Source organism: Rhinopithecus roxellana, chromosome 3 (assembly GCF_007565055.1).
Source record: "Rhinopithecus roxellana isolate Shanxi Qingling chromosome 3, ASM756505v1, whole genome shotgun sequence".
NCBI classification, from domain to species: Eukaryota; Metazoa; Chordata; class Mammalia; order Primates; family Cercopithecidae; genus Rhinopithecus; species Rhinopithecus roxellana.
The window spans coordinates 185,343,746-185,369,965 of record NC_044551.1 but is presented as its reverse complement, the minus strand read 5'-3'; the positions used below and the strand labels follow the sequence as shown (position 1 = coordinate 185,369,965).

General features: G+C 48.1%; 1 protein-coding gene and 1 pseudogene across 2 annotated transcripts; both read left to right on the top strand.

The window, feature by feature from the left end:
• The first annotated feature begins 6,944 nt into the window (after window positions 1–6,944).
• FABP6 (fatty acid binding protein 6) lies at window positions 6,945–16,544 on the top strand. 2 transcript variants are annotated; one of them, XM_030927600.1, is made up of 5 exons: window positions 6,945–7,166; window positions 8,028–8,106; window positions 9,623–9,798; window positions 12,334–12,423; window positions 16,427–16,544. In XM_030927600.1, the coding sequence occupies exons 2-5, from the start codon at window positions 8,040–8,042 to the stop codon at window positions 16,478–16,480; spliced, it is 387 nt and encodes a 128-aa protein (XP_030783460.1). In that variant the 5' UTR covers window positions 6,945–7,166; window positions 8,028–8,039; the 3' UTR covers window positions 16,481–16,544. The 2 variants fall into 2 exon arrangements, with proteins under 2 accessions (XP_030783460.1, XP_030783459.1); XM_030927599.1 differs by lacking the exon at window positions 6,945–7,166 and having other exon boundaries at window positions 7,919–8,106.
• Window positions 16,545–24,763: 8,219 nt separating this feature from the next.
• On the top strand, window positions 24,764–25,540 carry LOC115896373 (annotated as a pseudogene).
• The last annotated feature ends 680 nt before the right edge of the window (window positions 25,541–26,220 follow it).

Below are 26,220 nucleotides of genomic sequence, written 5' to 3'. Positions count from 1 at the left end.
GATGGTGAATTTTTCATTGTTTCTCATGCCTAGAACATGGCGACAAAACATACTTTGTTAGTGGATTTGTCCATTGGGCAAGTCCCTTTTAATAATGGATGGAGACTTTTTTTTCAGTTTCCATGAAGAAATAAGACTCGTTTATGTCTATGATGTATATCTATGTATATAGCTATGTGTAAAAGAGCAAGACAAAACAGTATCTCCGAATTTCATTTTTGTTAAAAAGAGCAGGAAAAAAAGATATGCACAAATATGTTTGTGTGCGTGTGGAAAACATCTAGAAGTTTATCTACTGAATTTAACAGCAGCTGGCTCTGGAAAATGAGATGTAGTGGGATCTGGGGTTTTAACCTTTGCAAAATCTTAAGCTTTTGTCTTTTTAAACAATGAGTATGCATTAATTTCACAATTGAAAAATAAGATTTTTTGGTAGGATTATAGGTAGCTTCAAATTTATTTGTGTTTTGTGCTTTCGAAATTTTCTTTTTTTTTTTTAAGACAGGGTCTTGCTCTGTCACCTAGGCTGAATGCAGTGGTGCAATCGTGGCTCACTGAAGCCTCAGTCTCCCCAGCATAAGTGATCCTCTTGCCTCAGCCTCCAGAGCAGCTGGTATCATAGGCACATGCCACCACACCTGCTAACTTTTAAATTTTTAGTAGAGATGAGGTCTCTATATTTGCCCAGGCTGGTCTCTTCCCACATTTTCTTTTTTTCTTTTGAGATGGAGTCTTGCTCTGTTGCCCAGGCTGGAGTGCAGTGGCACCATCTCAGCTCACTGCAGCCTCCTCCTCCCAGGTTTAAGTGATTCTCCTGCCTCAGCCTCCCAAGCAGCTGGGACTACAGCCCACCACCACACCCGGCTAATTTTTGTATTTTTACTAGAGATGGGGTTCCACCATGTTGGCCAGGCTGGTCTCGACGACCTCTTGACCTCAGGTGATCCGCCCACCTTGGCCTCCCAAAAGTGCTGGGATTACAGGCACGAGCCACAACTCCCACAACTCCCCACCCACCACAGATTTTCTACTATTAAGATATAATACTTTTATAATCAGAAAATAAAATCCCTTTTTATTATAAAAGCTGTTGAAAAGAAAGAAATTCTCAAGACGCCACAATTTGTTATGTTGAGGGGCAGGAAAGTATCAAAGATGTTCGAAACTCTGAGTCCCAGTTAAGCTGGGTGTAAAGAAATTCAGTCCCAATTTGACAAAACATTGTATGAGTTGTAAGAATGTTCCAGACTCCTTAAGTTTGTAGTCCTATCCTGGGGCTTTAGCTCAAGGAAATATAGGCATACCTTGTTTTATTGCACTTCACTTGATTGTACTTCATAGATACTGTATTTTATTTTTATTTTTTTATTTTTTAGTTTTTTTAGAGATGGGATCTGGCTCTGTTGCCCAGGATGGAGTGCAGTGGCATGATCATAGCTTACTGTAGTCTTAAACTCTAGGCTCGAGTGATCTTTCAGCCTTAGTCTCCCTGAGAAACTGTTTTGCACACGTCAAATGTTTGCGGCAACCCCATGTGGAACAAATCTGTCAGCACCATTTTTCACTTTGTTTCTGGGTCACATTTTGGTAGTTCTTACAGTATTCAAACTTTATTATTATTTTTATATGTATTCTGGTGATCAGCAATCTTTGATGTTATTATTGTAATTGTTTTGGGGTACCATAAACCCCACCTATCTAAGAGTGAATCTTTGCCCTTTCTTCCTTCCTTCCTTCCTTCCTTCCTTCCTTCCTTCCTTCCTTCCTTCCTTCCTCCTTCCTTCTTTCCCTCCCCCCTTCCCCCTCCCTCCCTCTCTCTTTCCTTCCTTCCTTCCTTCCTTGCTTCCTTCCTTCCCTCCTTCCTTCCTTCTTTCCTTCCTTCCTTATTCCTTATTTTGACAAATTCTCACTCTGTTGCCTAGGCTGGAATGCAGTGGCACAATCTTGACTCATGCAGCCTCTGCCTCCTGGGCTCAAGCAATCCTTCCATCTCAGCCTCTCAAGTAGCTGGGACTATAGGCACACACCACCGCACTTGGCTAATTTAAAAATTTTTTTATAAAAATGACTTTTTTGTCTCACCATATTGCCAGACTGGTCTTAAACTCCTGGGCTCAAGCAATCCTTCCGCCTCAGCCTCCTATAGTGCTGGGATTACAGGCGTGAGCTGCTGTGCCTGGCCAAAACAGTGAACTTCTACCCATTCCCCATCTCTCTTCCCCTCCTCAGGCCTTCTTATTCCCTGAGACACAATATTGAAATTAGGCCAATTAGACTGGGCATGATGCTTTATGCCTGTAATCCCAGCACTTTGGGAGGCCAAGGTGGGAGGATTGCATGAGCCCAGGAGTTTGAGACCAGCTTAGGCAACAAAGCGAGAGCCCATCTCTACAAAAAAATAAGAAAAATTAGCTGGGCATGATGGTGCGTGCCTCTGATCCTAGCTACTTGTGAGCCTGAGGTGGAAGACTGAGCCTGGGAGGTTGAGGCTGCAGTGAGGCGTTTTTCTTGCCACTGCACTCCAGCCTGGGTGACAGAGGGAGATCCTCTCTCAACAACAAAAGAAATTAGGCCAGTTAATAACCTGAAAATGTCTTCTAAGTGTTCAAGTGAAAGGAGAAATTGCACTTTTTTTTTTTTTTTTTTTTTGAGACGGAGTCTTGCTCTGCCGCCCAGGCTGGAGTGTAGTGGCCGGCTCTCAGCTCACTGCAAGCTCCGCCTCCCGGGTTCAAGCCATTCTCCTGTCTCAGCCTCCCGAGTAGCTGGGACTACAGGCGCCCGCCTCGTCGCCCGGCTAGTTTTTTGTATTTTTTAGTAGAGACGGGGTTTCACCATATTAGCCAGGATGGTCTCGATCTCCTGACCTCATGATCCGCCCGTCTCGGCCTCCCAAAGTGCTGGGATTACAGGCTTGAGCCACCGCGCCCGGCCCACATCTTTCACTTTAAATCAAACATTAGAAATGATTAAGCTGAATGGGGGAATAATGAGATAGACCAAAAGCTAGGTTTCTTAAGTCAAATAGTTAGCTGAGTGGTGAATGCAAAGGAGAAGTTTTTGGAGGAAATTAAAATGCCACTCAAGGCTGGGTGCAGTAGCTCACACCTATAATCCCAGCACTATGAGAGGCTAAGGTGGGAATATCACTTGAGCCCAGGAGTTTGAGACCAGCCTGGGCAACATAGTGACACTCTGTCTCTACAATAATTTTTTTTTTTTTTTTTTAGACAGAGTCTTACTTTGTCCCCCAGGCTGGCGTGCAGTGGCATGATCTCAGCTCACCATGGCCTTAGCCTCCCACACTCAAGTGATTCTCGTGACTCAGCCTCCCCAGCAGCTGTAATTACAGACACGTGCCATCATGCCTAGCTAATTCTCTGTGTTGTTAATAGAGACAGGGTTTTCGACATGTTGGCCAGGCTGGTCTCAAACTCCTGGCCTCAAGTGATCCGCCTGCTTTGGTCTTGCAAAGTGCTGGGATTACAGGTATGAGCCACCACATCTGGCCAAACCTGACAGCTTTTTTTTTTTTTTTTTTTTTTTTTGAGATAGAGTCTCACACTGTTGCCTGGGCTGGAGTGCAGTGGTGTGATCTTGGCTCACTGCAACCTCTGCCTCCCAGGTTCAAGCAATTCTCCTGCCTCAGCCTCCCAAGCAGCTGGGACTACAGGTGCCCACCACCATACCTGGCTAATTTTTGTATTTTTACCAGAGATGGGGTTCCACCATTTTGGCCAGGCTGGTCTTGAACTCCTGGCCTTGTGATCTGCCCACCTTGGCCTCCCAAAGTGCTGGGATTATAGGCATGAGCCATGGCACTCGGCCCCCACTTTTTTTTTTTTGAGACAGAGTCTCGCTGTGTCCCCCAGGCTGGAGTGCAGTGGCACGAACTTGGCTCACTGCAACCTCCGCCTCCCGGGTTCAAGCAATTCTCCTGCCTCAGCCTCCCAAGTAGCTGGGATTACAGGTGCCTGCCACCATGTCTGGCTAATTTTTTTGTATTTTTAGTAGAGATGGGTTTTCACCGTGTTAGCCAGATGGTCTCAACCTCCTGACCTCGTGATCTGCCTGCCTCAGCCTCCCAAAGTGCTGGGATTACAGGCCTGAGCCACTGCGCCTGGCCCAACCTGACAGCTTTTTAGAAACATGGGACTGTGTTTACAAACGAATGCTGGGTAAAGAAAAATAGAATGCAACATTGTATTTATGTGCGGTATAGTTATTGTGTATCTGTTATAGTTGATAAGACAGAAAATAATAATGAGGGAGAAGGAGAGAGAAATAGCAAAAGAGGGAGGAAGAGAGTAGAAAACATAAGGCCGGACAGGGTGGCTCACACCTGTAATCCCAGCACTTTGGGAGGCTGAGGCAAGTGGATCACTTGAGGTCAGGAGTTCGAAACCAGTCTGGCCAACATGGTAAAATCTTGTCTCTATTAAAAACAGAAAAATTAGCCAGTCATGGTGGTGGGCGCCTATAATCCCAGCTACTTGGGACGCTGAGGCAGGAGAATGGCTTGAACCCGGGAGGCGGAGGTTGCAGTGAGCCGAGATGTGACACTGCACTCCAGCCTGGGCGAGAGAGCAAGACTCTGTCTCAAATAAATAAATAAATTAATTAATAAAAGCAGATTACTTGTATTAGGGTTATGGGATTATGGGGATTTTTTGAAAAAAAGATGTTGAAAGCTATTTTAAGAGTAAATATAGTCCGAGCGTGGTGGCTCATGCCTGTAGTTCCAGCACTTTGGGAGGCCGAGGCAGGCAGATCACGAGGTCAGGAGTTCGAGACCAACCTGGCCAACATGGAGAAACCCCATCTCTACTAAAGATACAGAAAATGAGCCGGGCGTGATGGTGGGCGCCTGTAAGCCCAGCTACTCAGGAGGCTGAGGCAGGAGAATTGCTTGAACCCGGGAGGCGGAGCTTGCAGTGAGCCGAGATCATGCCACGAGACTTTATCTCAAAAAAAAAAAAAAAAAAAAAGTAAATATAAACTATACACCGGGGCTCTGTGACTCTGGCACGGTATACTTTCTCAAGGTTAATACTTCACTGAACCTCTGTTTGCCCCTAGGTGAAATGGGGACAATATCAGTACATACCTCATAGAGTTGTTCTGAAGATTAAATAAGATCCTTCATGTAAAACACTCAGCTGAGTGCCAAATGCACAATAAAGATCCAATAAATGTGAGCTATTCTTGTTATTGTTATTTCATCATTATTATTATCAGTGAGGGGAAATTCTCACATGCTCTAGGCGGGAGTGTAAACTGCTACAGCTTTTCTGAAAGGCAGTAAAGTAATAGATATACAAATTTTAAACACTGAAATCCTTTGTTCTAGGAATTTCATGTCTGGGAATTCACCCTTAGCAAGTAATCTTAGTAAATAATCTGACATGTACAGTGAAAGGTGTGAACAAGAATATTTTTATCACAGTTATTTATAACAGGAAAAGATTAGAAATAACCTAAAAAATCCAGCAATAGCTAAGTAAGTTATGAGACATACATATGATAGAATACTCTGGAACTATTGAGCAGGATATTATGTACCCTTTTGTAATGATATAGACATATGCCTATATCATTACATAAACAGGAGGTAACAGAACAATATAGTCTCATTTATACAAGAAAGTAAATATGTGCATTTAAAAGCCTAAAAGGGCTGGGTGTGGTGGCTCATACCTGTAATCTCAGCACTTTGGGAGGCCGAGGTGGGCAGATCACCCGAGCTCAGGAGTTTGAGACCAGCCTGGCCAACATGGTGAAATCTTGTCTCTGCTAAAAATTAGCTGAGTGTGGTGGTGCGCACCTGTAGTCCCAGCTACTTGGGAGGCTGAGGCAGGAGAACCTGGGAGGCAGAGGTTGCAGTGAGCCAAGTTTGTGCCACTGTACTTCAGCCTGGGCAACAGACTTCACCTCAAAAAAAAAAAAAAAAAAAAAAAAAAAAAAAAAAAAAAAGTCAGGCATGGTGGCATGTACTTGTAGTCCCAGCTGTTTGGGAGGCTGAGTTGGGAGGATCACTTGAGCCTGGGAGGTCGAGGCTACAGGGAGCTGAGATCACACACTGCACTCCAGCCTGGGTGACAAACAGAGACCCTGTCTCAGAAAAAAAGAAAAGAAAAGAAAAGAAAAGGAAAAGCCTGGAAAGAGAGATACCAAACTATTATCACAGATCACCTCTGACAGGACTGTCATTTGCTCTGAATTATTTGAAATTTTTGTATATATAACTTAGGAAAATCCATGACGTGTGTGTGTGTGTGTGTGTGTGTGTGTGTGTGTGTGTGTCTGTCTGTCTGTCTGTCTGCCTGTTAGACTAAAGTAAGAGTCCTGGCTGAAGTTAGAAATTCCAAGATTGGAGATTAAAGCCTGGTAAAATGCGGCAGAGTTGGTTTTTCATCAGTTCAGAGACTCCTTAGTCCCAGGTCTGGGAGTCAGCAACTGTATTGAATTCAGCTTGAGATGGAAATGAGGGAGATTCATGGAGAGCAAGCCTGGGAAAAGGAAATAGACATGCAAAGGTTTCCTGAATTAATAATAATCGGCCAGGTGCGGTGGCTCACACCTGTAATCCCAGCACTTTGGAAGGCTGAGGCAGGCGGATCACTTGAGGTTGGGAGTTCGAGACCAGCCTAAGCAACATGGAGAAACCCCTTCTCTACTAAAAATACAAAATTAGCTGGGTGTGATGGTGCATGCCTGTAATCCCAGCTACTCGGGAGGCTGAGGCAGGAGAATTGCTTGAACCCAGGGGGTGGAGGTTGCAGTGAGCTGAGATCACACCTTTGCACTCCAGCCTGGGAAACAAGAGTGAAACTCCATCTCAGAAATAAATAAATAAATAAATAAATAAATAAATAAATAAATAAATAATAATCATGAGAGCCTTTGCAGAGTGTTTTATACTTTGCACTGTCAATTTTGCCCAATGCAGAGGACTATCTCACAAGATAGGTAGACTGGAGTGATCACTGAGGAGATAGAGTCCCAGCATGTGAAGTGGTACTGAGAGACAGAGCAGGAAATGGAAGTCAAGATTCTGAATCCTTAACCCCTTCCAGCTCTGAAGCTTGAACAAAATAAAACTCATCCAGCTCCCAGCCCAGTGCCTGGCACACAGGCGTCTTCAAGGCACCTGGTACCTTCTCCTCCAGGTGCGCTGCCTAGGTCCATGGGTGGCTGCTGTACTCTGGTTGCATTATCTCCACCCTTAGGGGCATCTGTTGTCCTTCAAGTTTGCTTTGCTCCAGCCAAACTCACTGTTTCCTTTCATCATGACCCTTTCCATCTTCAGCACACTGTTCCCTCATCCTAGAATATCATCTCCCTTTGTTCTGAACCTCCTCCAACCTTCCTGCTTCCCTACACATCCAAGTCCTATTGGTCCTCCAAGATGAGTGCCAAATGCCACCTCTTCCCCAATCATGCACCAGCCACCTGCTGGACACCATTGCTCCTTCCCCATGCCCCAGGTCAGCCATCTGCTTTTCTCTTGGGGCGCATCACACGCTGCTTACACAAGAACTCTCTGCAGGTGTGTGCTTGTCTCTGGACTAAACCAAAGGCTCTTTTGGGAAAGGTGTGTGTCTCGTTCATTTGTGTTTCTTCAGTGCTGGCCCTGCACACAGCAAGTGCTCAACTGCTTTGGTTGCAGAGTGAGAGAGTGCATGAGCGATGAGAGATGGTGAGAGCATGGGTTGAGGGCAGGGTATGTGGGAATGGAGGGAGAGATGGGCAGAGAGGTGATGACTCCTCAAACCCATTGCCATCCTGACCCTGCGGGCAATGGCAGTGGGGTCACAGCCAGCACTTCCCCAGGTGAATAACCTTGGGGCTGTCTCCCTCCAGGTCCTGCCCACATCATAAAACAGCGAGTGCTTCCTCTTCAGGACAGGAGGGAGAAGAAGTGGGGTGACTTAGGGGCAGAGCCTCAGCAACTGGGAGAGTTTATAAGCTGGGAAAGCAGACCCCTCAGCACCACTGGTTCTCCTCATCCTTCTGCTCTCTGGCTCCAGCCTCCCAGCAGCATGGCTTTCACCGGCAAGTTCGAGATGGAGAGTGAGAAGAATTATGATGAGTTCATGAAGCTCCTCGGTGAGTGAGCTCCTGCGTAACCCTTCCTCGGGGTTGGTTTGTCACAGTGGGACGGGATTTCATTCATTCATTCACACATTTGTTGAGCAACTGCTTTCTCCCAGGCTCTGAGGATAATAAGAACTAAGACACTCTTTTTTAAAAATTTTTTTGAGATGGAGTCTTGCTCTGTCGCCCAGGCTGGAGTGCAGTGGCGCTATCTCCACTCACTGCAAGCTCTGCCTCCCAGGTTCACACCATTCTCTTGCCTCAGCCTCCCAAGTAGCTGGGACTACAGGCGCCCGTCACCTCGCCCTACTAATTTTTTTTTTTTTTGTATTTTTAGTAGAGACAGGGTTTCACCATGTTAGCCAGCATGGTCCTGATCTCCTGATCTCAGGTGATCCATCTGCCTTGGTCTCCCAAAGTGCTGGGATTACAGGCATGAGTCACCGCGCCTGGCAGTGTAACTCTCAAGGTTCAGAGGACAGCTCAAGGGGACCCATGCCCTCCCTCTTGGTGGCCACTTCTTGCCTGCCAGCTGGGTCAGAGCAACCCTGAGACCAGGGCCCTTGTGCCTTGGGGCCTGGAGGAGTCGAGAGCCCCTCTGAGTCATGCACTGGCAGTGGCCCTGAAGGAGCATGACTTGGCTTCATCTATAACAGCTTCGTGTTGTGGAATGGGAAGTGAGCCCACCTCGGTTCTACACCGATTCTGTCATTAACTTTCAATGAAATACTGGGAAGTCCCTTTCCCATTCTAGGTGCTCACTTCCTTATCTGTAAAATAAAAATATTAGAAGACACAATCTTTTTTTGGTGGAGGGTAGGGGACGGAGTCCTGCTCTGTAGCCCAGGCTGGACTGCAGTGGCGCTATCCCGGCTCACTGCAACCTCTACCTCCCGGGTTTAAGTGATTCTCTTGCCTCAGCCTCTGAAGCAGCTGGTATTACAGGCACCCGCCACCATCCGCAGATAATTTTTTTTTTTTGTATTTTTAGTAGAGATGGGGTTTTACCACATTGGCCAGGCTGGTCTTGAACTTCTGACCTTAAACGATCTGCCCGCCTCGGGTTCCCAAGGTGCTGGGATTACAGGCCTGAACCACCTCACCTGGCCAGAAGGCACAGTCTTGAAAGTCTCATTAATTCCAGAACTTCTCGAGCTTGGCAAGATTCTGTTATATTTATATTACTATCAGAAGCTTGGTTATTATTGATGAGCACCCATTATGTGCCCGGAGCTTCACAAACACACTCACATTGAATATAATTCTTGTAACAGCCCTTTGAGATGGGCCTTATTATCCCCATCTTGTGGATGAATACACTGAGGATGAATACAGAGAGATAGTGACTTTCCCCAGCCACATGGCTCACAGCATGTATTATCTGTCTCAGGCACTGTGCTCTTAACCTGCAGGCTAGCCTATCATGCACATGGGGTAGGGCAGTGGGGGTGGGCAGGAAAGCTCTTTCCCCAAACCACAGGGTTAAAAGCAGCTCTTATATGGCTACTCTGCTTATCCCCGGGTCCAGGGATCTCCAGCGATGTCATCGAAAAGGCCCGCGACTTCAAGATCGTCACGGAGGTGCAGCAGGATGGGCAGGACTTCACTTGGTCCCAGCACTACTCCGGGGGACACACCATGACCAACAAGTTCACTGTTGGCAAGGAAAGCGACATACAGACAATGGGGGGCAAGAAGTTCAAGGTGAGAGGCTACTGGCTGTCCCCGTCCTTCCCCAGGCCTCCACCCGACTTCTCAAACACAGCCTCCCTGCTCCCAAGCTGAGGCTTCTTTCTCCAGTTTGGCCTCCAGCATTAAGAGCTTGAGTTACTTGGCAATTTAATGCTCCTGATTTTTAATGGTCAAAAATGGGCACTAAAACAATAAGAAAAGTAGCCAATACTTGCTGAACACTTAATATAACCTAGACTCTTGCTGAATAGATTTTTCATCTTAATGCAGTTAATCCTATGACATTGCTACAATTACTCTCCCCAGATTGAGGGGGAAGGCTAAATCATGGGATTAAAAAGCTTGCTGGCCAGGCACAGTGGCTCCTACCTGTAATCCCAGCACTCAGGGAGGCCAAGGCGGGTGGATGGCTTGAGGCCAGGATTTTGAGATTAGCCTGGCCAACACGGTGAAACCCTGTCTCTACCAAAAATACAAAAATCAGCTGGACATGGTGGTGCATACTTGTAATTCCTGCTACTCAGGAGGCTGAGGCAGGGGAATCACTTGAACCCAGAAGGCGGAGGTTGCAGTGAGCTGAGATCATGCCATGCACTCCAGCCTGGGTGACAGAGTGAGAGTCCATCTCAAAAAATAAATAAATAAATAAATAAATAAAAAATAAAAACAACCTTGCCTTAGTCACACAACAGGGGCAGGCCTTCACACCAGCACTAGAGAGCATAAGTGCTTTTTTTTTTTCTTCAAGACTCACTCTGTCACCTATACTGGAGTGCAGTTGGCATGACCTCAGCTCACTGCAACCTCTGCCTCCTGGGTTCAAGCGATTCCCCTGCCTCAGCCTCCCAAGTAGCCAGGATTACAGGTATGCACCACCATATCTGGCTAATTTTTGTACTTTTAGCTGAGACGGGGTTTCACCATGTTGACCAGGCTGGTCTTGAACTCCTGACCTGGTGATCTGCCCACCTTGATCTCCGAAAGTGCTGGGATTACAGGCTTGAGCCACTGTGCCTGGCCATAAGTGCTTTTTTAATGTTGCCTCTCTGTGTAGCACAGAGATAAAGAGGCCGGGCCCTGGAGTGAGCCTTGGCTGGGTTTGAAACCATGATTTCCCACCAGCAATTGTAGGGCCTTGGGTAAGTCATTTCACTCCCCTGAGCCTCGTATCTCTAGTATGCAAAAGGAGACTACATACAGTCTCTGGCTCCAAGAGCTGTGGTGAAGATTAAACAAGACAGTGCATGAAAGCACCTGGCATAGTGCCTGCCACATATTGAATGCTAGAAGAAAAAATGCAGTCATTTGCTTTTGTTTTAGAAGTGAAGAAACTGGCTGGGCACGGTGGCTCAGGCCTGTAATCCCAACACTTTGGGAGGCTGAGGCAGGTGGATCACGAGGTCAGGAGTTCGAGACCAGCCTGGCCAATATAGTGAAATGCTGTCTCTACTAAAATTACAAAAATTAGCCAGGCATGGTGGCGGGCACCTGTAATCCCAGCTACTTGGGAGACTGAGGCAGGAGAATCGCTTGAACCCTGGAGGCAGAGGTTGCAGTGAGCCGAAATCACACCATTGCACTCCAGCCTGGGCAACAGGGAACGGGGCGAGGCTCCGCCCCCCCCCCCAAAAAAAAAGAAAACTGAAGAAACTGAGGTTCAGGGATACCAAGTAATGGGTCTAAGGCCCTGCAGCCAGAACATGCTGGGACCAGGGATTTGAACCCCAGCTATTTGCCTCTATCATTAGGCCTCTGGTGACCCATGTGGAGTTCTAATTATAGAAAAGGAGTCAGGCTGGCGGCAGCAGGGGAAAGCAAAAAAGGAGAGCAGATAAGCTATAAGTCTGCCTTTCTTCATGGTCCAGAACACATACCCCTCCTGTGTATATAACTCACAATCTTCCTGTGCCCAGCTATCGTCACCTCCACTGATAGAAATACGTAAGTTATCTCACTATAACCTTTGCTTTGTCAGTACTGCACAAAACCCTCTTCAGCACACTGCATAAGCAACAGTCTATCAACTCTCCAGCAAGACTTTGTCTCCTTGCAGTCGGCTCCTCTCTTGCTGACCTGCCCAGTGCACCCTTGCAACATATTTTCATACTTTCTCTAAGAAATCTGACTTTTATTTTGCTGACAACTGTCTTGGTAAATTCTTTTTTTTTTTTTTTTTTTTTTTGAGACAGTCTTGCTCTGTTGCCCAGGCTGGAGCACAATGGCACAATCTCTGCTCACTGCAGCCTCTGCCTCCCGGGTTCAAGCAATTCTTGTGCCTCAGCCTCCCAAGTAACTGGGATTACAGGCATGAGCCACCACATCCGGCTAATTTTTGTATTTTTAATAGCGGGGTTTCACCATGTTGGCCAGGCTGGTCTTCCTGACCTCAAGTGATCTGCCCACCTCAATCTCCCAAAGTGCTGGGATTATAGGCGTAAGCCACTGCACCTGGCCTTGGTAAATTCTTCTTACTCCCCATGCCACCAGCCCCAGATAGTTACCAATCACCTGCAACAACCCAGGCTTAATGTTGTGCTTCAATTCCAGGCCATCGTGCAGATGGAGGGCGGGAAGCTGGTGGTGAATTTCCCCAACTATCACCAGACCTCAGAGATCGTGGGTGACAAGCTGGTGGAGGTAAGTGTCCTGCTGGTCCCTGGGATGATTACTGGACATTTGTCTGTCTCCTGGCCACAGCCCCTCAGAGGCAGGCCTCTGGGCAGCTGGCTTTACCAGCATTTCCCTTGTACCAGGCTCTATGCTGAGTGCTGGATGCACATGATGTCATTTGGTCTTCAAATAACCCTGTTAGGTGGGGATTTTTGTCTCAATTTTAGGAGGAGACTGAGGCACAGGGAAGCTAAGTGAGGGAGCACATAGCTTTGATGACAGAGCTGGGATTTGATGCTAAGTAGCCTGACTGCAGCACGCACACTCAGCCACCTCTGGGGCACAAGACTGGAAGCCTGGAAGATCCTTCCCAGAATATAAATAAAGGAGGTGGTCCAGGTGGGCTCCTCCAGGGACAGCCACCACTCCACTCCATTTCCATGAGGGACATCAGGCGCCTTCTACCAGATCTTCTGATTTATCCAGAGAAGATGGAAATTTGCATTTCCATGTGAAATCTCCACACTATCAAATATTGGCAACTAATTAGAACATTCTTTCAATATTGGCAGGTCCAACACACACATCTGTGGGTTCTCCTACACAGGAGGTGGTGCCCTGGGAGGCCCTTCTTCTCACTTCTGTTTCTTTCCCGTGGGTCTCCAAGTTCTCCCCAGGTGGAAGAAATGGATGTGAAGTTAACAGGGAAAAGAAGGCATTTCCACACTTCATTCCCTCACTGTGAGCCTGTGACCTGCGTCAGAGACCCTCTGGGGTCCTGTTTGGTCTAGAAAGGGCCCTTCCCTCCTCCCTGAAGCTCTCCAGCAGGGAAGACGTGATGAGGGAGGCAGGGTTTGTGTGACCCCCTTGCTTCTTCTTTGGTCTCTCTCTCTCTGTCTCTCTCGTTTCCTTGTGCCCTCATCTTAAGCCCTGTCAAGAGGAAAGGAGCACACTGCCTTTCTCAGACACTGTGGTGTAAATGATTTACACCACAGACACTTATTTCACACAGCTCTGGAGGCTGGGAAGTACAAGATCAGGGTGCCAGCATGGGCAGGGGCTTATGAGGGCCCCCGTCCTGGTTTCTTCACATGGCAGGGAGACGTCATCTCTCTTGTGTCTGTTTTTTTTTGTTTGTTTTTTTTTTTTGTTTTTTGTTTTTGAGACAGAGTCTTGCTCTGTTGTCCAGGCTGAAGTTCAGTGGCATAAACTTGGCTCACTACAACCTCCACCTCCCAGGTTCAAGTGATTCTCCTGCCTCAGCCTCCCGAGTAGCTGGGATTACAGGTGCGCACAACCATGCCCAGCTATTTTTGTATTTTTAGTAGAGACAGGGTTTCACCATGTTGGCCAGGTTGGTCTTGAACTCCTGACCCGATGATATGTACTCCCTCGGCCTCCCAAAGTGCTGGGATTACAAGTATGAGCCACTGTGCCTGGCCTTTTTTTTTTTTTTTTTTTTTTTGAGATGGAGTTTTACTCTGTTGCCCAGGCTGGAGTACAGTGGCGCGATCTCAGCTCACTGCAACCTCTGCTTCCCCCATGCAAGTGATTCTCATGCCTCAGCCTCCTGAGTAGCTGGGATTACAGGCATGTGCCACCACGCCCAGCTAATTTTTGTAATTTTAGTAGAGACAGAGTTTCACCATGTTGGTCAGGCTGGTCTTGAACTCCTGACCTCAAGTGATCTGCCCGCCCTGGCCTCCCAAAGTGTTTGGATTACAGGCGTGAGCCACTGTATCAGGCCTTGTGTCTGTTGTTATAAGGGCACTAATCCCTCATGAGGACTCCACCCTCATAACCTAATCACCCGCTAAAGGTCCTATCTCCAAATAACATCATATTGGGGCTTCGACCTTTACCATATGGGTTTGGTTGGGGGACACACATGGAGTCCGTAACACGGCCCAAGAAGTTCCGTGCCCTCCCATTATACTCATTTTACAGAACAGCATTACAAGGCTCAGAGATAGCACGGGACTTGGCCATGGCCACATAGCTAGTACATGCAGAGGCAGATCTCATCTGCTGACTTCCAGACTAGGCCCCCTGCCTCTTCTGCCCAGGCCCATGGGTCTTTTTTTATCCCCCTTTAACATTTTTGTTTAAATAATCTAAAAATTGGCTGGGTGTGGTGGCTCATGCTTCTAATCCCAGCACTTTGGGAGGCTGAGGCAAGTGGATCACCTGAGGTCAGAAGTTCAAGACCAGCCCAGCCAACATGCTGAAACCCAGTTTCTACTAAAAATACAAAAAAAAATTAGCCGAGTGTGGTGGCGCACACCTGTAATCCCAGCTACTTAGAAGGCTGAGGCAGGAGAATCGCTTAAATCCGGGAGGTGGAGGTTGCAGTGAGTAGAGAATGTGCCCACTCCAGCCTGGGCAACAAGAGCAAACTCTGTCTTAAAAAAAAAAAAAAAAAAAAAAAGTCTAAAAATTAATAGATGTACAGTGTTGAAAAACTGTAAAAAGAACAAAAGTGACTATATCCCTCTTCTCCTGGGTGAAAACTGACATTTCGAAGGATCTAATGAAAGGGCTTTTGATGCATTTTTACATGAAATGTTAGTCAATAACTCCCAGAGAAGCAAAGTTCCCCAGCCTGTGAGGTGTGCAGGGAGAGCATAGGGCAGGAGAATTGGAAGCAGATTTGGGCCTGAAAAGAGAATTGATCTTCCCAAGCTGAGTGAACTTGCTTGTCAATACCCAGAGGTTCCTCATCATGGAGCCCATGTGGTGTGGGCAGTGACTGCAGTTCAGGGTCGTCATGCACACACACACACGACACAGCCAGGCACACACACATGTATGCATGCGCATAGACCCAGGCACGCGCACACATAAACAAAGTTCCATGACTAGGCCCTGAGAGGAGCTGTCTTGATTGCAAATCTCCCATCTATAGAGGCCCAGAATCATCCTGGCACCTCCCCACTTCTCCACCAACAGACAGTGCATTTTGTAAGCATACCTCCTGCCTTCTGCCACCAGCACCCCTGCCATGTTCTCATCACCTCTCCCCTACACTAAGCCCAGCCTCCTCTGATTCCACCTCTCCCCCACCTTCCATCCATCCCATATGCAAGTCACACATCACTTCACACTGCTGCCCTTTGTCATGAATCAGGACCAAACTCCTCCGCTTGACCTTCCACGGCCTTACTGCCCAGTCCTACAGGTATGCTCTGCCCAGCCCACCTGGACCAGCTACTGCTCCTGAGCTGGCCAGAGCCGTTCCTATCTCCCTTTCTGTGCCATGTGGTTTCTCTGCTCTGAATTCCCTTTCTCCTGTTTGCTTTTCCAAATCCAATTCTGCAGGCTTCTGTCCAACAGCCAATTCCCCGTCCTGTTACCTAGTCAGTGGCTCCCTGCCTCCTCTGGGCTCTCCCACAGCTCTCTGTTTGCTACCCGCCCTTCTCATGGAAATGCTGCTTTCCTCTGCTGGGTGTGCGAACCAGCTGATGACACGTGCACCTCCAATGGCAGCACAGCTCCACAGCAGGGAGCCCCGGGCACCACACACTGTGGGCCTTCAATGAACTGCATGCCCCCGCCTGCCTCTCCCACTAAACCTTAGGCTTCCAGAGAGTAGGGACTGTATCTTCCCATCACTGAGCATGTGACAGGTGCCCACAAATACTGTGCGATGCAGCCATGGTGTGTGGCCTTGGAAGGGTTACTTGACTTCTCTAAACTTCCATTTTCTCATCCGTACAATGAGAACAACCTCACAGGGCTGTTGGGAGGATTAAATGGAATCATGCAGGGGAATCATGGGTGAATGGAGAGGAACAGAGGTTCAGGGTTCCATACCCAGAGTCACATCACCCCTCACAGCTGGTTACCATTCATCACAGGGAGTCTGCACACTGACTCCTGGAACAAATCGGGAAATTGAGGCCCAAAGAAGTGGTGCACCTGACTCTCATCTACTCAAGGCTGGGGTTGGAGGCTCATCTTCCTTCAGCGGTGCCTCCTGGCTACCTTGGGGTTGGGCACTGACTCCCTCTGTCCCGGCGGCTTCTTTCAGGTCTCCACCATCGGAGGCGTGACCTATGAGCGCGTGAGCAAGAGACTGGCCTAGGCATCCAGACCCGGCCCAGGGAGCTACAAACCCGCCAATAAAACTGATAATAAGGACAGATGCTGCTCACTCCAGAACCTCTTTGTTTTTCTTTTCTGGTGTCTTGGGATGGGCTCTGGCTGGGTGAGGGTGGGAAAGCCCCCAAGGGTGGCCACATGGGCCACACATTGGCCCTGAGATCCCTGTGGGATTCATGTCATGGCACAGCAAGACATGAATGTGGATGACTGCAATGCTCCTGCCCTCTGGGTGAGGCTGAAGGTGGCACACAGGAAGCATGGTGGGCACACTTCTGTGGCCCCTTCACCCCACTCTGCCACCCACTACTCTGTGCTGCTTGAAGGCTCCTTTATGGAGACAAAGTCAGCTGGGAAGGGTAACACATTGATTCTCGGATGGGCCACAGGACAGGCATATCAGGACTTGAGGGTTGTAGGGTGGGAGCTGTTCCTCTAGGAAGGGCCCTGGCTGCTGGGCTCCAAAGCTCAAAGCGGGGATGGACCAGGGCTCGCCCAGGAAAGCTGTTTCAGCTTGGCCAGGGTTCTGCTGTTATTCACTGTGGAGTCATCCCTCTGGTCCTCAGTTTACCCACTGAGGGGTACAAAGGGGGTCCAGGAGGACCAATGACAGGCTGAGGGGGATCAGTGGTCTATGAGATGGCAAAGGGGCAATGGGGGTGATAGGAGGGACAGGAGGGACTGGAGTGTCCTGGTTTTGACTCACAGGGCTTGGGCGGGGTGCCTGGGAAGAGCTTCGAGAGGCTATGGGGGGCTGGGAAGGGGGGTGGGGGCGGGGTCACCCTGACATCTGGTGCCTGGAGTCCTGGGTTGAGAAGCATTCTGAGGCAACGTTTGGGTTTGGCAGATGTCCTGGGACAATCTCTAATCCAGAATCCTGAAGGGGACTTTTTTCATCCTCCTCTCTCCTTGGAAGTGTTACCACATCTGGGTACCACCTTGACCTCTTTTTTACCCAATATTTTTTTTTTCTTTTCTTTTCTTTTTGAGACGGAGTTTTGCCCTTGTTGCTCAGGCTGGAGTGCAATGGCATGATCTTGGCTCACTGCAACCTCCGCCTCCTGGGCTCAAGCGATTCTCCTGCCTCAGCCTCCCAAGTAGCTAGGATTATAGGCAAGTGCCACCACGCCTGGCTAATTTTGTATTTTTAGTAGAGACAGGGTTTCTCCACGTTGGTCAGGCTGGTCTCAAACTTCTGACCTCAGGTGGTCCACCTGCCTCGGCCTCCCAAAGTGTTGGGATTACAGGCGTGAACCACTGCGCCCAGCTACCCTGTATTTTTCTACGTAACAATTCACTTATTTTTACTATAATGGAAAATCACGTCACTTCCATACATAGACAACCACTGTTATTTGCCATAATTTAAAACTATTTAAAAAGTCAAAGCTGAACAATGTTGACTTCTAGCCAGATTCTGTTGCCTGCCCAAGGCCCTGGGCCTAAGGCCTCCCTTTGTGAAAAGGGTGAGAGAGGTAAAAGATACAGTGGTATCAAATGGGAAAATTTATCCTTAACTTATCAAAATTCCTGAGATACTGCTGAAAGGAGAACGTACTCACTATAAGAGTTGAATTACCGAAGGCAGGTAGTACTTACATTATTTCGAATGTACAAGTCCCACATGTGAGACATAAGGAATAAGGTTTGTCCAGAGCTTTGCATGGGGTATGGCACACAGAAGGGGCCTAATAAGTGCTACCTAACCTAAGGTCTGTCTAGCTCTGTGCAATTTGCAGCCTTTCACTCTTGTGGGCCAGCCTCAACCTGGACAGATGTCACGGCCCAGGTCACAGGCAGCCTTTTCTTGCCTCCTCCCACATTCTACTTTGAAACTTTATCTTTCTAAGAACAATACACAGCCTCTCCCCACCCACCCAGCAAGGACCCATGAATCCCACCATTTTGCCAAGACTTATTACTAATTAAGTGAACTAGGTAAGCATTAAATTAAACTAGCAGTGTTGCTGTTTCCCCTCCAGACTGAATAATTACTCATAATGAGCTTGGATAATAAGTCTCTAAATAACAGAGTTAACTATAATTAGGCTGAAAACTGAGAGAAGGGGAGAGAAAGAGGAAGGAAGAGGACAGAGAGGGAGGGAGGGAGAGACAGAAGAGATAAAAGAGATAAGGTAGAATTTTTACTCCTGTAATTGATTCAGGAACAAATTCAAATTGTTGGCAGGGGAGAAATTCTTTTTTTTCTTTTTTCTTTTTTTTTTTTTTTTGAGACAGAGTCTTGCCCTGTCACCAGGCTTAAGTGCAGTAACGTGATCTCGGCTCATTGCAACCTCTGACTCCCTGGTTCAAGCGATTCTCCTGCCTCAGCCTCATGAGTGGCATGGATTATAGGCATGCGCCACCACGCCCAGCTAATTTTTGTATTTTTAGTAGAGACGGGGTTTCACCATGTTGGTCAGGATGGTCTTGATCTCCTGATCTCGTGATCCCCCTGCCTAGGCCTCCCAAAGTGTTGGGATTACAGGCATAAGCCACAGCCCCCAGCCAGGGGAGAAATTCTGAAGCCTGTGTTGTTATAAACTCACAGATTCACAGACTATGGAAAAGTAGGACCTCAGCTCTCAACTAGTTTAAACTCTGTATTTCACAGACATGGAAACTGAGGCTCAGAGAGGAAAAGAAATTCATCCAAAGTCACACAGCAGAGAGTGAGTGAGTCTCTGAGAGTAATGCGGGTGTGGGCTTCACTCACCGATGCAGCTCCAGTTTCTCAGTGTGGGTAAACAGAATAAGGCGAGCTGGAGGATTCCTCAGCCAGAAGAGCCAGTGGTTAAGAGCTTTGACTCTGGGCTGAGTGTGGTGGCTCACACCTGTAATCCCAGCACTTTGGGAGGCTGAGACAGGAGGACCATTTGAGCCCAGGAGTTTGAGAACATAAGGAGACTTCATCTCTACAAAAAATTAAAACATTAGCTGAGCATGGTGGCACATGCCTGTGGTCCCAGCTACTTGGGAGGCTGTGGTGGGAGGATGGAATGGCCCGGGAAAGTCAAGGCTGCAGTGAGCCATGATTGCACCACTGCATTCCAGCCTGGGTGACAGGGCGAGACCCTCTCTCAAAAAAAAGAGCTTTGGGGACGGGCACGGTGGCTCACACCTGTAATCCCAGCACTTTGGGAAGCTGAGACGGGTGGATCATTGAGGTCAAGAGTTAGAGACCAGCCTGGCCAACACAGTGAAACCCCATCTCTACTAAAAATACAAAAATTAGCCAAGTGTGGTAGCACGTGCCTGTAATCTCAGCTACTTGGGAGGCTGAGGCAGGAAAATCACTTGAACTCAGGAGGTGGAGCTGCAGTGAGCCGAAATGTGCCATTGCACTCCAGTCTGGGTGGCAGAACGAGACTGTCTCAAAAAAAAAAAAAGAGGTTTGGTTTTGGAGTCACATTACTAGGATTTGAATCTTTCCTTTATCACCTAGTAGCTGTGTCACCTTGGGGTAAGTTCATGCATTTCTCTGAGCCTCAGTTTCTTCACCTGTAAATGGGAATAACAACTGCACTTACCTAATAGAGTTGCTCAAAGTCACTCAATGTTAGTTCTACCATCACCTCCATCATCACAACCATCACTCTCAGGTCAGTGCAATCAAAGGGTTAGGAGTGCCTCTGGCACTAACTTGTGAGTCACTGGACCTCTCTGAGCCTCATCTTGGTCATGTGTAAAATGAGTTAGTAAGACCTTCCCTTCCTTGGTCACAGGGGAGTTACAAGGATAAAGGGTAAAAATCCATGCTTTGGGAGGACAAGGTGGGCAGATCACTGAGCCAGGAGTTCAAGAACCAGCCTGGGCAACATGATGAAACCCCATCTCTACGAAAATACAAAAGTTAGCCAGGCATGGTAACATGTGCCTTTAGTCCCAGCTACTTGGGAAGATGAGGTGGGACAATCACCTGAGCCCGAGGAGGCTGAAGCTGCAGTGGCCATGATTGCACCACTGCATTGCTGCCTGGTGACAGAGTGAGATCCCATTTCAAAAAAAAATTTGTTTTAATCCATGCTCATGACTCCCAGAAAGTTAGATTGGCTTCATCATTTGCTGCACTGTGCAACATGCTAGAAGGACTTCCCATTCCACAGACCTGGTTCAGGTGCCCTTTACCACAGGGTCTCTCTGACCTTCACCCTGACATTTGGGAGTCATCTCTCCCACTCTGCCCGGGCACCTGCCTCCCTCCTGGCAAGCTCCTTTGGTGAACTTGGGAGCTACTCATAGCATCTTTAAAGATCACCACTAGGGCTGGGCGCAGTGGCTTATGCCTGTGATCTAAGCACTTTGGGAGACTGAGGTGGGCAGATCGCTTGAGCTCAGGAGTTTGAGACCAGCCTAGACAACACGGCGAAACCTTGTCTCTACAAAAAATGCAAAAAACTTAGCTGGGCTTGGTGGTGTGCATCTGTAGTCCCAGATACTTGGGAGGCTGAGGTGGGAGGATGGCTTGAGCCCAGGAGGCAGAGGTTGCAGTGCGCTGAGATCACGCCACTGCACTCTAGCCTGGGGTAAAGAGCCAGACAATGTCTTTAAAAAATTAAAAAAAAAAAAGAAGAAGATGATCACCATTAGGTGGCACTCTGCCACCTGCCTGCCATTCCTTGGATACCTGATGTGTTTGGGGGGAAGGAGCAGTGAAATCTTGAGTGATTGGGCCTTCGTGTGGCTGTGTGTCACCTAGGGGTGACATGGCATGGTGAGACCTTCAGCCTCCCCGATCCTCAGTATCCTCATCTAGGCAATGGTGATAATCCAACTAGCTCATGGTGGTGGTGTGAGGGCAAAAGAGGAGTAAGGATAAGAGCATGAGGAAAGTGCCAAAGACAGGGCCTGCCACATAGTAAGTGTGCACAAAGGAGCTATTAAGGGCTCTTCCTGAAAGGTCTCCTGGTGAGAACTGGCACATACAGGATAGGGCTTTAGAGCAGGGAGAAGTGTCCAAGCCTGGCTGTGCACAAGCTTCTCCTGGGAAACCTCCCATCTCAGACCTGCTGGACCTGACTCTGGGTAACAAGACCATGGACTGCCGCTGGAACATGCTCCCTTGCTAGGTATGACCTGGAAGACCATTCCAGTCCCACCCTCTCATTTACAGATGAAGAAACTGAGCTCTAGAAAAGGGAAATTACCTGCCTAAGTCCACACAGCTGGGGAGCAGCAGAAGGCCTGACTTCCAGATGTCCTGCCTGTGTGTCTCTGACAATGGCAGGGGCCTACAACCAGCCATAGCTGGCCCAGGAGAAGCCTGGTCACTTGAGTTCTTCCTTTGAAGCGGGAGCTGGGTTGGAGGGAGGTGAAGCTGTCTCACCTGAGCCCTAAAGAAGTGGGGGTCCACTTATTTCCAGTGGTCCTTGTGGAATTCACTGCTGAATGATGATACCACGTGTCCCAGGCTTCTTTACCATATACCTGAACCATAGACCAGGTTGGCAGCCTTCCCCTTAAAATGAGGGGACAGAGGTTCAGAATGGAGAGATGGTTATCGTCAAGACCAGCCGCTCTCGGACCTCTCACCTCTCAGGCTCTGTGTTCTTGTCTAGATTCCACTCTTTTTTTTTTTTTTGAGAGAGAGTTTTACCTTATTGCCCAGGCCAGAGTGCAGTGGCACAATCTCCACTCACTGCAACCTCTGCCTCCCTGGTTCAAGTGATTCTCCTGCCTCAGCCTCCCAAGTAGTTGGGATTACAGGTGCCTGCCACTATGCCTGGCTAATTTTTTGTATTTTTAGTAGAGAGAGGGTTTCATGTTGGCCAGGCTGGTCTCGAACTCCTGACCTCAGGTGATCCATCTGCCTCGGCCTCCCAAAGTGCTGGGATTACAGGCGTGAGCCACCACACCCATCTTAGATTCCACTCTAACTTAAAATGTTTTATCAGCTATTTGTTAAAATGTTTTAAATTTGATTTAAAAAAATTAAAAAATTAATTTCCTAGAAAGCACAGAATCCCAGCTTCTCTGGAAACATGGAGCTTACATCTCTGAAAGATAATACCAGGTAGAGGCTGGGCGCAGTGGCTCATGCCTGTAATCCCAGCGCTTTGGGAGGCCGAGGCGGGCGGATCACGAGGTCAGAAGATCAAGACCATTCTGGCTAACACGGTGAAACCCCGTCTCTACTAAAAATACAAAAAAATTAGCAGGGCGTGGCGGCGGGAGCCTGTAGTCCCAGCTGCTGGGGAGCCTGAGGCAGGAGAATGGCATGAACCCAGGAGGCGGAGCTTGCAGTGAGCCGAGATCGTGCCACTGCACTCCAGCCTGGGTGACAGAGCGAGACTCCGTCTCAAGAAAAAAAAAAAAAGAAAAAAAAAGATAATACCAGGTAGGAGCTGAGTAGACATCATATCCATCATATCCTCTAAGGGGACACTGACTTTACATTACAGCTCTACACAGTCCCCACCACCTCGCACTGTCATCCAGCTGGATTTGCACACATATGGTACCTGCCTGGCCCTGGCGGGCATTTGACCCGAGACACCTACCAAATGCTTTGCTGCCTTCTGCTGAAATTCGGTTCACAAGGGTCTACTCTGAGGAACAGACACTGGTTCACAAGGGCTGCTAAGATTCTCTTCCAGGCACCTGGTGCCAGGGATTACCTCAGAAACACAAGGATGCTGGTTGCTGGCAAAGAGGAAGGCAGCTCTTTAGGCTGTTAGACAAGCTGGATGGTACCTGGAGCTGGTCTGAGCCAGCACTGAGGCAGGTCCCCTCCTGGGGGAAGCTCTGGGGAGGCCCCAAGCCTGGTGCCCGTCTTCACCTTCACAGATGGGGCTGGGAGCTCAGGGAGCCCCTCCCAGATCCGAGCGTATTAGAAGCAGACAGATGGAGCCGCAAATCATGTTAGCCGGTGGCAGATGTGCAAGGAGTTACGGTTCTGTGTCTGCTGGTGAGCGTGCTCTGAGAACCCCAGCCAGGGTGTGGGCTTGAACTGTGGCTCCTTCACTGCCGCTGCTGTCCTTAGGCAAACAGCCTCTCTGCGCCCTTATTTTCTGATCTGTAAAACACAGCTAATAATACTTCCTATTTTGTAGGGTTACTAGGATGGCTGTAAGAAATAGTATGAGCAAGTGCCTGACACACAGTAAGTACTTAACAAATGCCAGCTGCGATGATTACTGCCACTTTCACCAGGAGCTATTATTATATGGGGTGGTGGGAGGGGAGGTAGTTTAGGGCACAGCCGTAAAATCAGGTAAACAAATTAATGTAGTCATTTCGGATGGTTTGAATACCATGCAGAAAATGAACAGCTAACAAGAGAATGACTAGCGTTGTTACAAAGGCCTGTTCGGGAGGTAGCATGTGAGTTGAGACCTATGGCAGGGTTTCTTAGCCTCAATACTATTGCCATTTGGGGTTGGACAATTTTTTGCCATGAGGGGCTCTCCTGTACAGTATAGGATGTTTAGCAACATCCTGGACCTCTACTCGCTATATGCTGGTAGTATCTCCCCTCAGTTCCAACCAAGTGGGTGTGCAGACATTGACAAATGTCCCCTGGGGGGCAGAAATGACCCGTTGAGAATCACTGATATAAAGGGTGAGCAGCAGGCCAGGCGCTGTGGCTCATGTCTGTAATCCTAGCACTTTGGAAGGCGAAGGCGGGCAGACCTCCTGAGGTCAGGAATTTGAGACCAGCCCGGCCAACAAGGTGAAACCTCACCTCTACTAAAAATACAAAAATTAGTCGGGCATGGTGGCGCTTGCCTGTAATCTCAGCTACCCGAGTGGGTGAGGCAGGATAATCACTTGAACCCAGGAAGCGGAGGCTGCAGTAAGCTGAGATGGTGCGACTACATTCCAGCCTGCGTGACAGAGCAACTCTGTCTCAGAAAGAAAAAAAAAAAAAAAAAAAGGTGGGGGGGGGGGTGAGGAGCCAGTCCCACAAGGACTAAGGGGAAGAGCAGAAATAGCTTTGGAGAGATGGACTTTGAACCCGGAGGGCAGGAGGAACTGAACCCTGACCCCAACCCTAATCCAGGCATTTAGTCGGCAGTGCTAGTTTGGAAAGAAGCACATTCTTCTTGGAAAAGAAGTCTGGATGTCCTAGCCCTTCACACAGCTAAGCCAAAGAAATGCTGCATAGAACAAAGAAATACTAAGTATAGGTCTACGACTCAAATGGTTCAGACATTCAGACGGGGATGCTGCTTCCTTATTCTCATTTGAGTTTGGGAACCAGTTCCTGCACAGTTAATCCTTCAATGTTTCTTCAAATAAATCACACGGGCAGTCTCTGGGTGCCTTTGCGCATGCAGAGATGGCAGAGCAGGTGCCTAAGCCAGTGCTGTTTGTGTGTCTGGGTAACATCTGTTGGTCACCCATTGCAGAAGCAGTTTTCAGAACAAAACATTTCAAAGGCATGGGCATGGTGGCTCTCACCTGTAATCCCAGCACTTTGGGAGGCTGAGGCGGGCAGATCACCTGAGGTCAGGAGTTTGAGACCAGTCTGACCAACATGATGAAACCCCATCTCTACTAAAAATACAAAAGTTAGCTGGGTGTGGTGGCATTTACTTGTAATCCAGCTATGTGGGAGGCTGAGGCAGGAGAATCAGTTGAATCTGGGAGGCGAAGGTTGACTGAGTCAAGATTGCCCCACTGCACTCCAGTCTGGGCGACAGAGCAAGACTCTGGCTCAAAAAAAAAAAAAAAAAAAAAAAAGAAAGCCAAAAAACATTTCAGAGAATTGGAGGGTAGACAGCTCGGTGACATCTGGGTATGAGACAGGGAATCCCCTGACTACCAAGGGCACAGCTGCATGAAGAGGCACGACATTCCCATGAGCCACGTTGCCCAGCAGAGATAGGAATAGAAAAAGCAATCAAGTTAAAAGCTGCAAAGCTAAAATTGAAGTACTTGAGAGCTGTGATCCACAAAACCAACTTATTAATGCAGATCCTTATTATGGAAATGGCTGCCTTTTGAGACGGTGTACCAGCAGTGTGTCAGGTGCTGCAGAATGTTCTTGGAGGAAGCCCACCGAAGCTGGTCTGTACCCTGCTGTGGCCAACCTGACTAGACCCCAGCCTTCGGCTCTGCATCTCTCAGTGGACAAGCTGAAGTATAATAGTGTTCCACAGCCCAAGGTCCTAGCTCTTTCTTCACTGACTTACTGTTTCTTACCTTAAAAAATAATTGCGGATGGAAATCAGTTGTGTTTGGCAGAAGAATAAAAGTCATTGATTCAGACAGTTTCTGGGGTATATTAAGTGTTCTTAGATTAGCTGAGCCTCTCACTTTGCCCTAATTACAAAAATAGTGGAACAAACAACATAAAACAACAAAATAAAACACAATGGAGTAAAACCTCCCTTGAAGGCCCAGGTCAATATCTAAGCCCACTAAGACTTAAGATAATCGGGTCTGCCTCTTCAGTGGGTTTGATGATGGCTGGATGGAGGACAGGCGCCCTCTGCTTCCTGCACTACCTCCATCTTTTTGCCCTAGGGCTTTTTATGGAGTGACAATAGCCCCGCCCATAGGAGCTCACAGTCTAGAATCGTTTTAATTCACACACACCCACAGTACACACTTGTATATTTAAAAGATAGGGAAGAAGCTGGGTGGGTGGCTCATGCCTGTAATCCCAGCACTTTGGGAGGCCGAGGCGGGTGGATCACTTGAGGCCAGGAGCTGGAAACCAGTCTGGCCAACATGGTGAAACCCTGTCTCTGCTAAAAATACAAAAATTAGCTGGGC

Excerpts from the sequence above, each read along its gene's own strand:
- FABP6 (XM_030927600.1), top strand. The coding sequence starts at position 8,040 with ATGGCTTTCACCGGCAAGTTCGAGATGGAGAGTGAGAAGAATTATGAT. Across the intron at positions 8,107-9,622 it reads TGAGTTCATGAAGCTCCTCG|GGATCTCCAGCGATGTCATC; the intron begins GTGAGTGAGCTC and ends CCCCGGGTCCAG. Across the intron at positions 12,424-16,426 it reads TGGGTGACAAGCTGGTGGAG|GTCTCCACCATCGGAGGCGT; the intron begins GTAAGTGTCCTG and ends GGCTTCTTTCAG.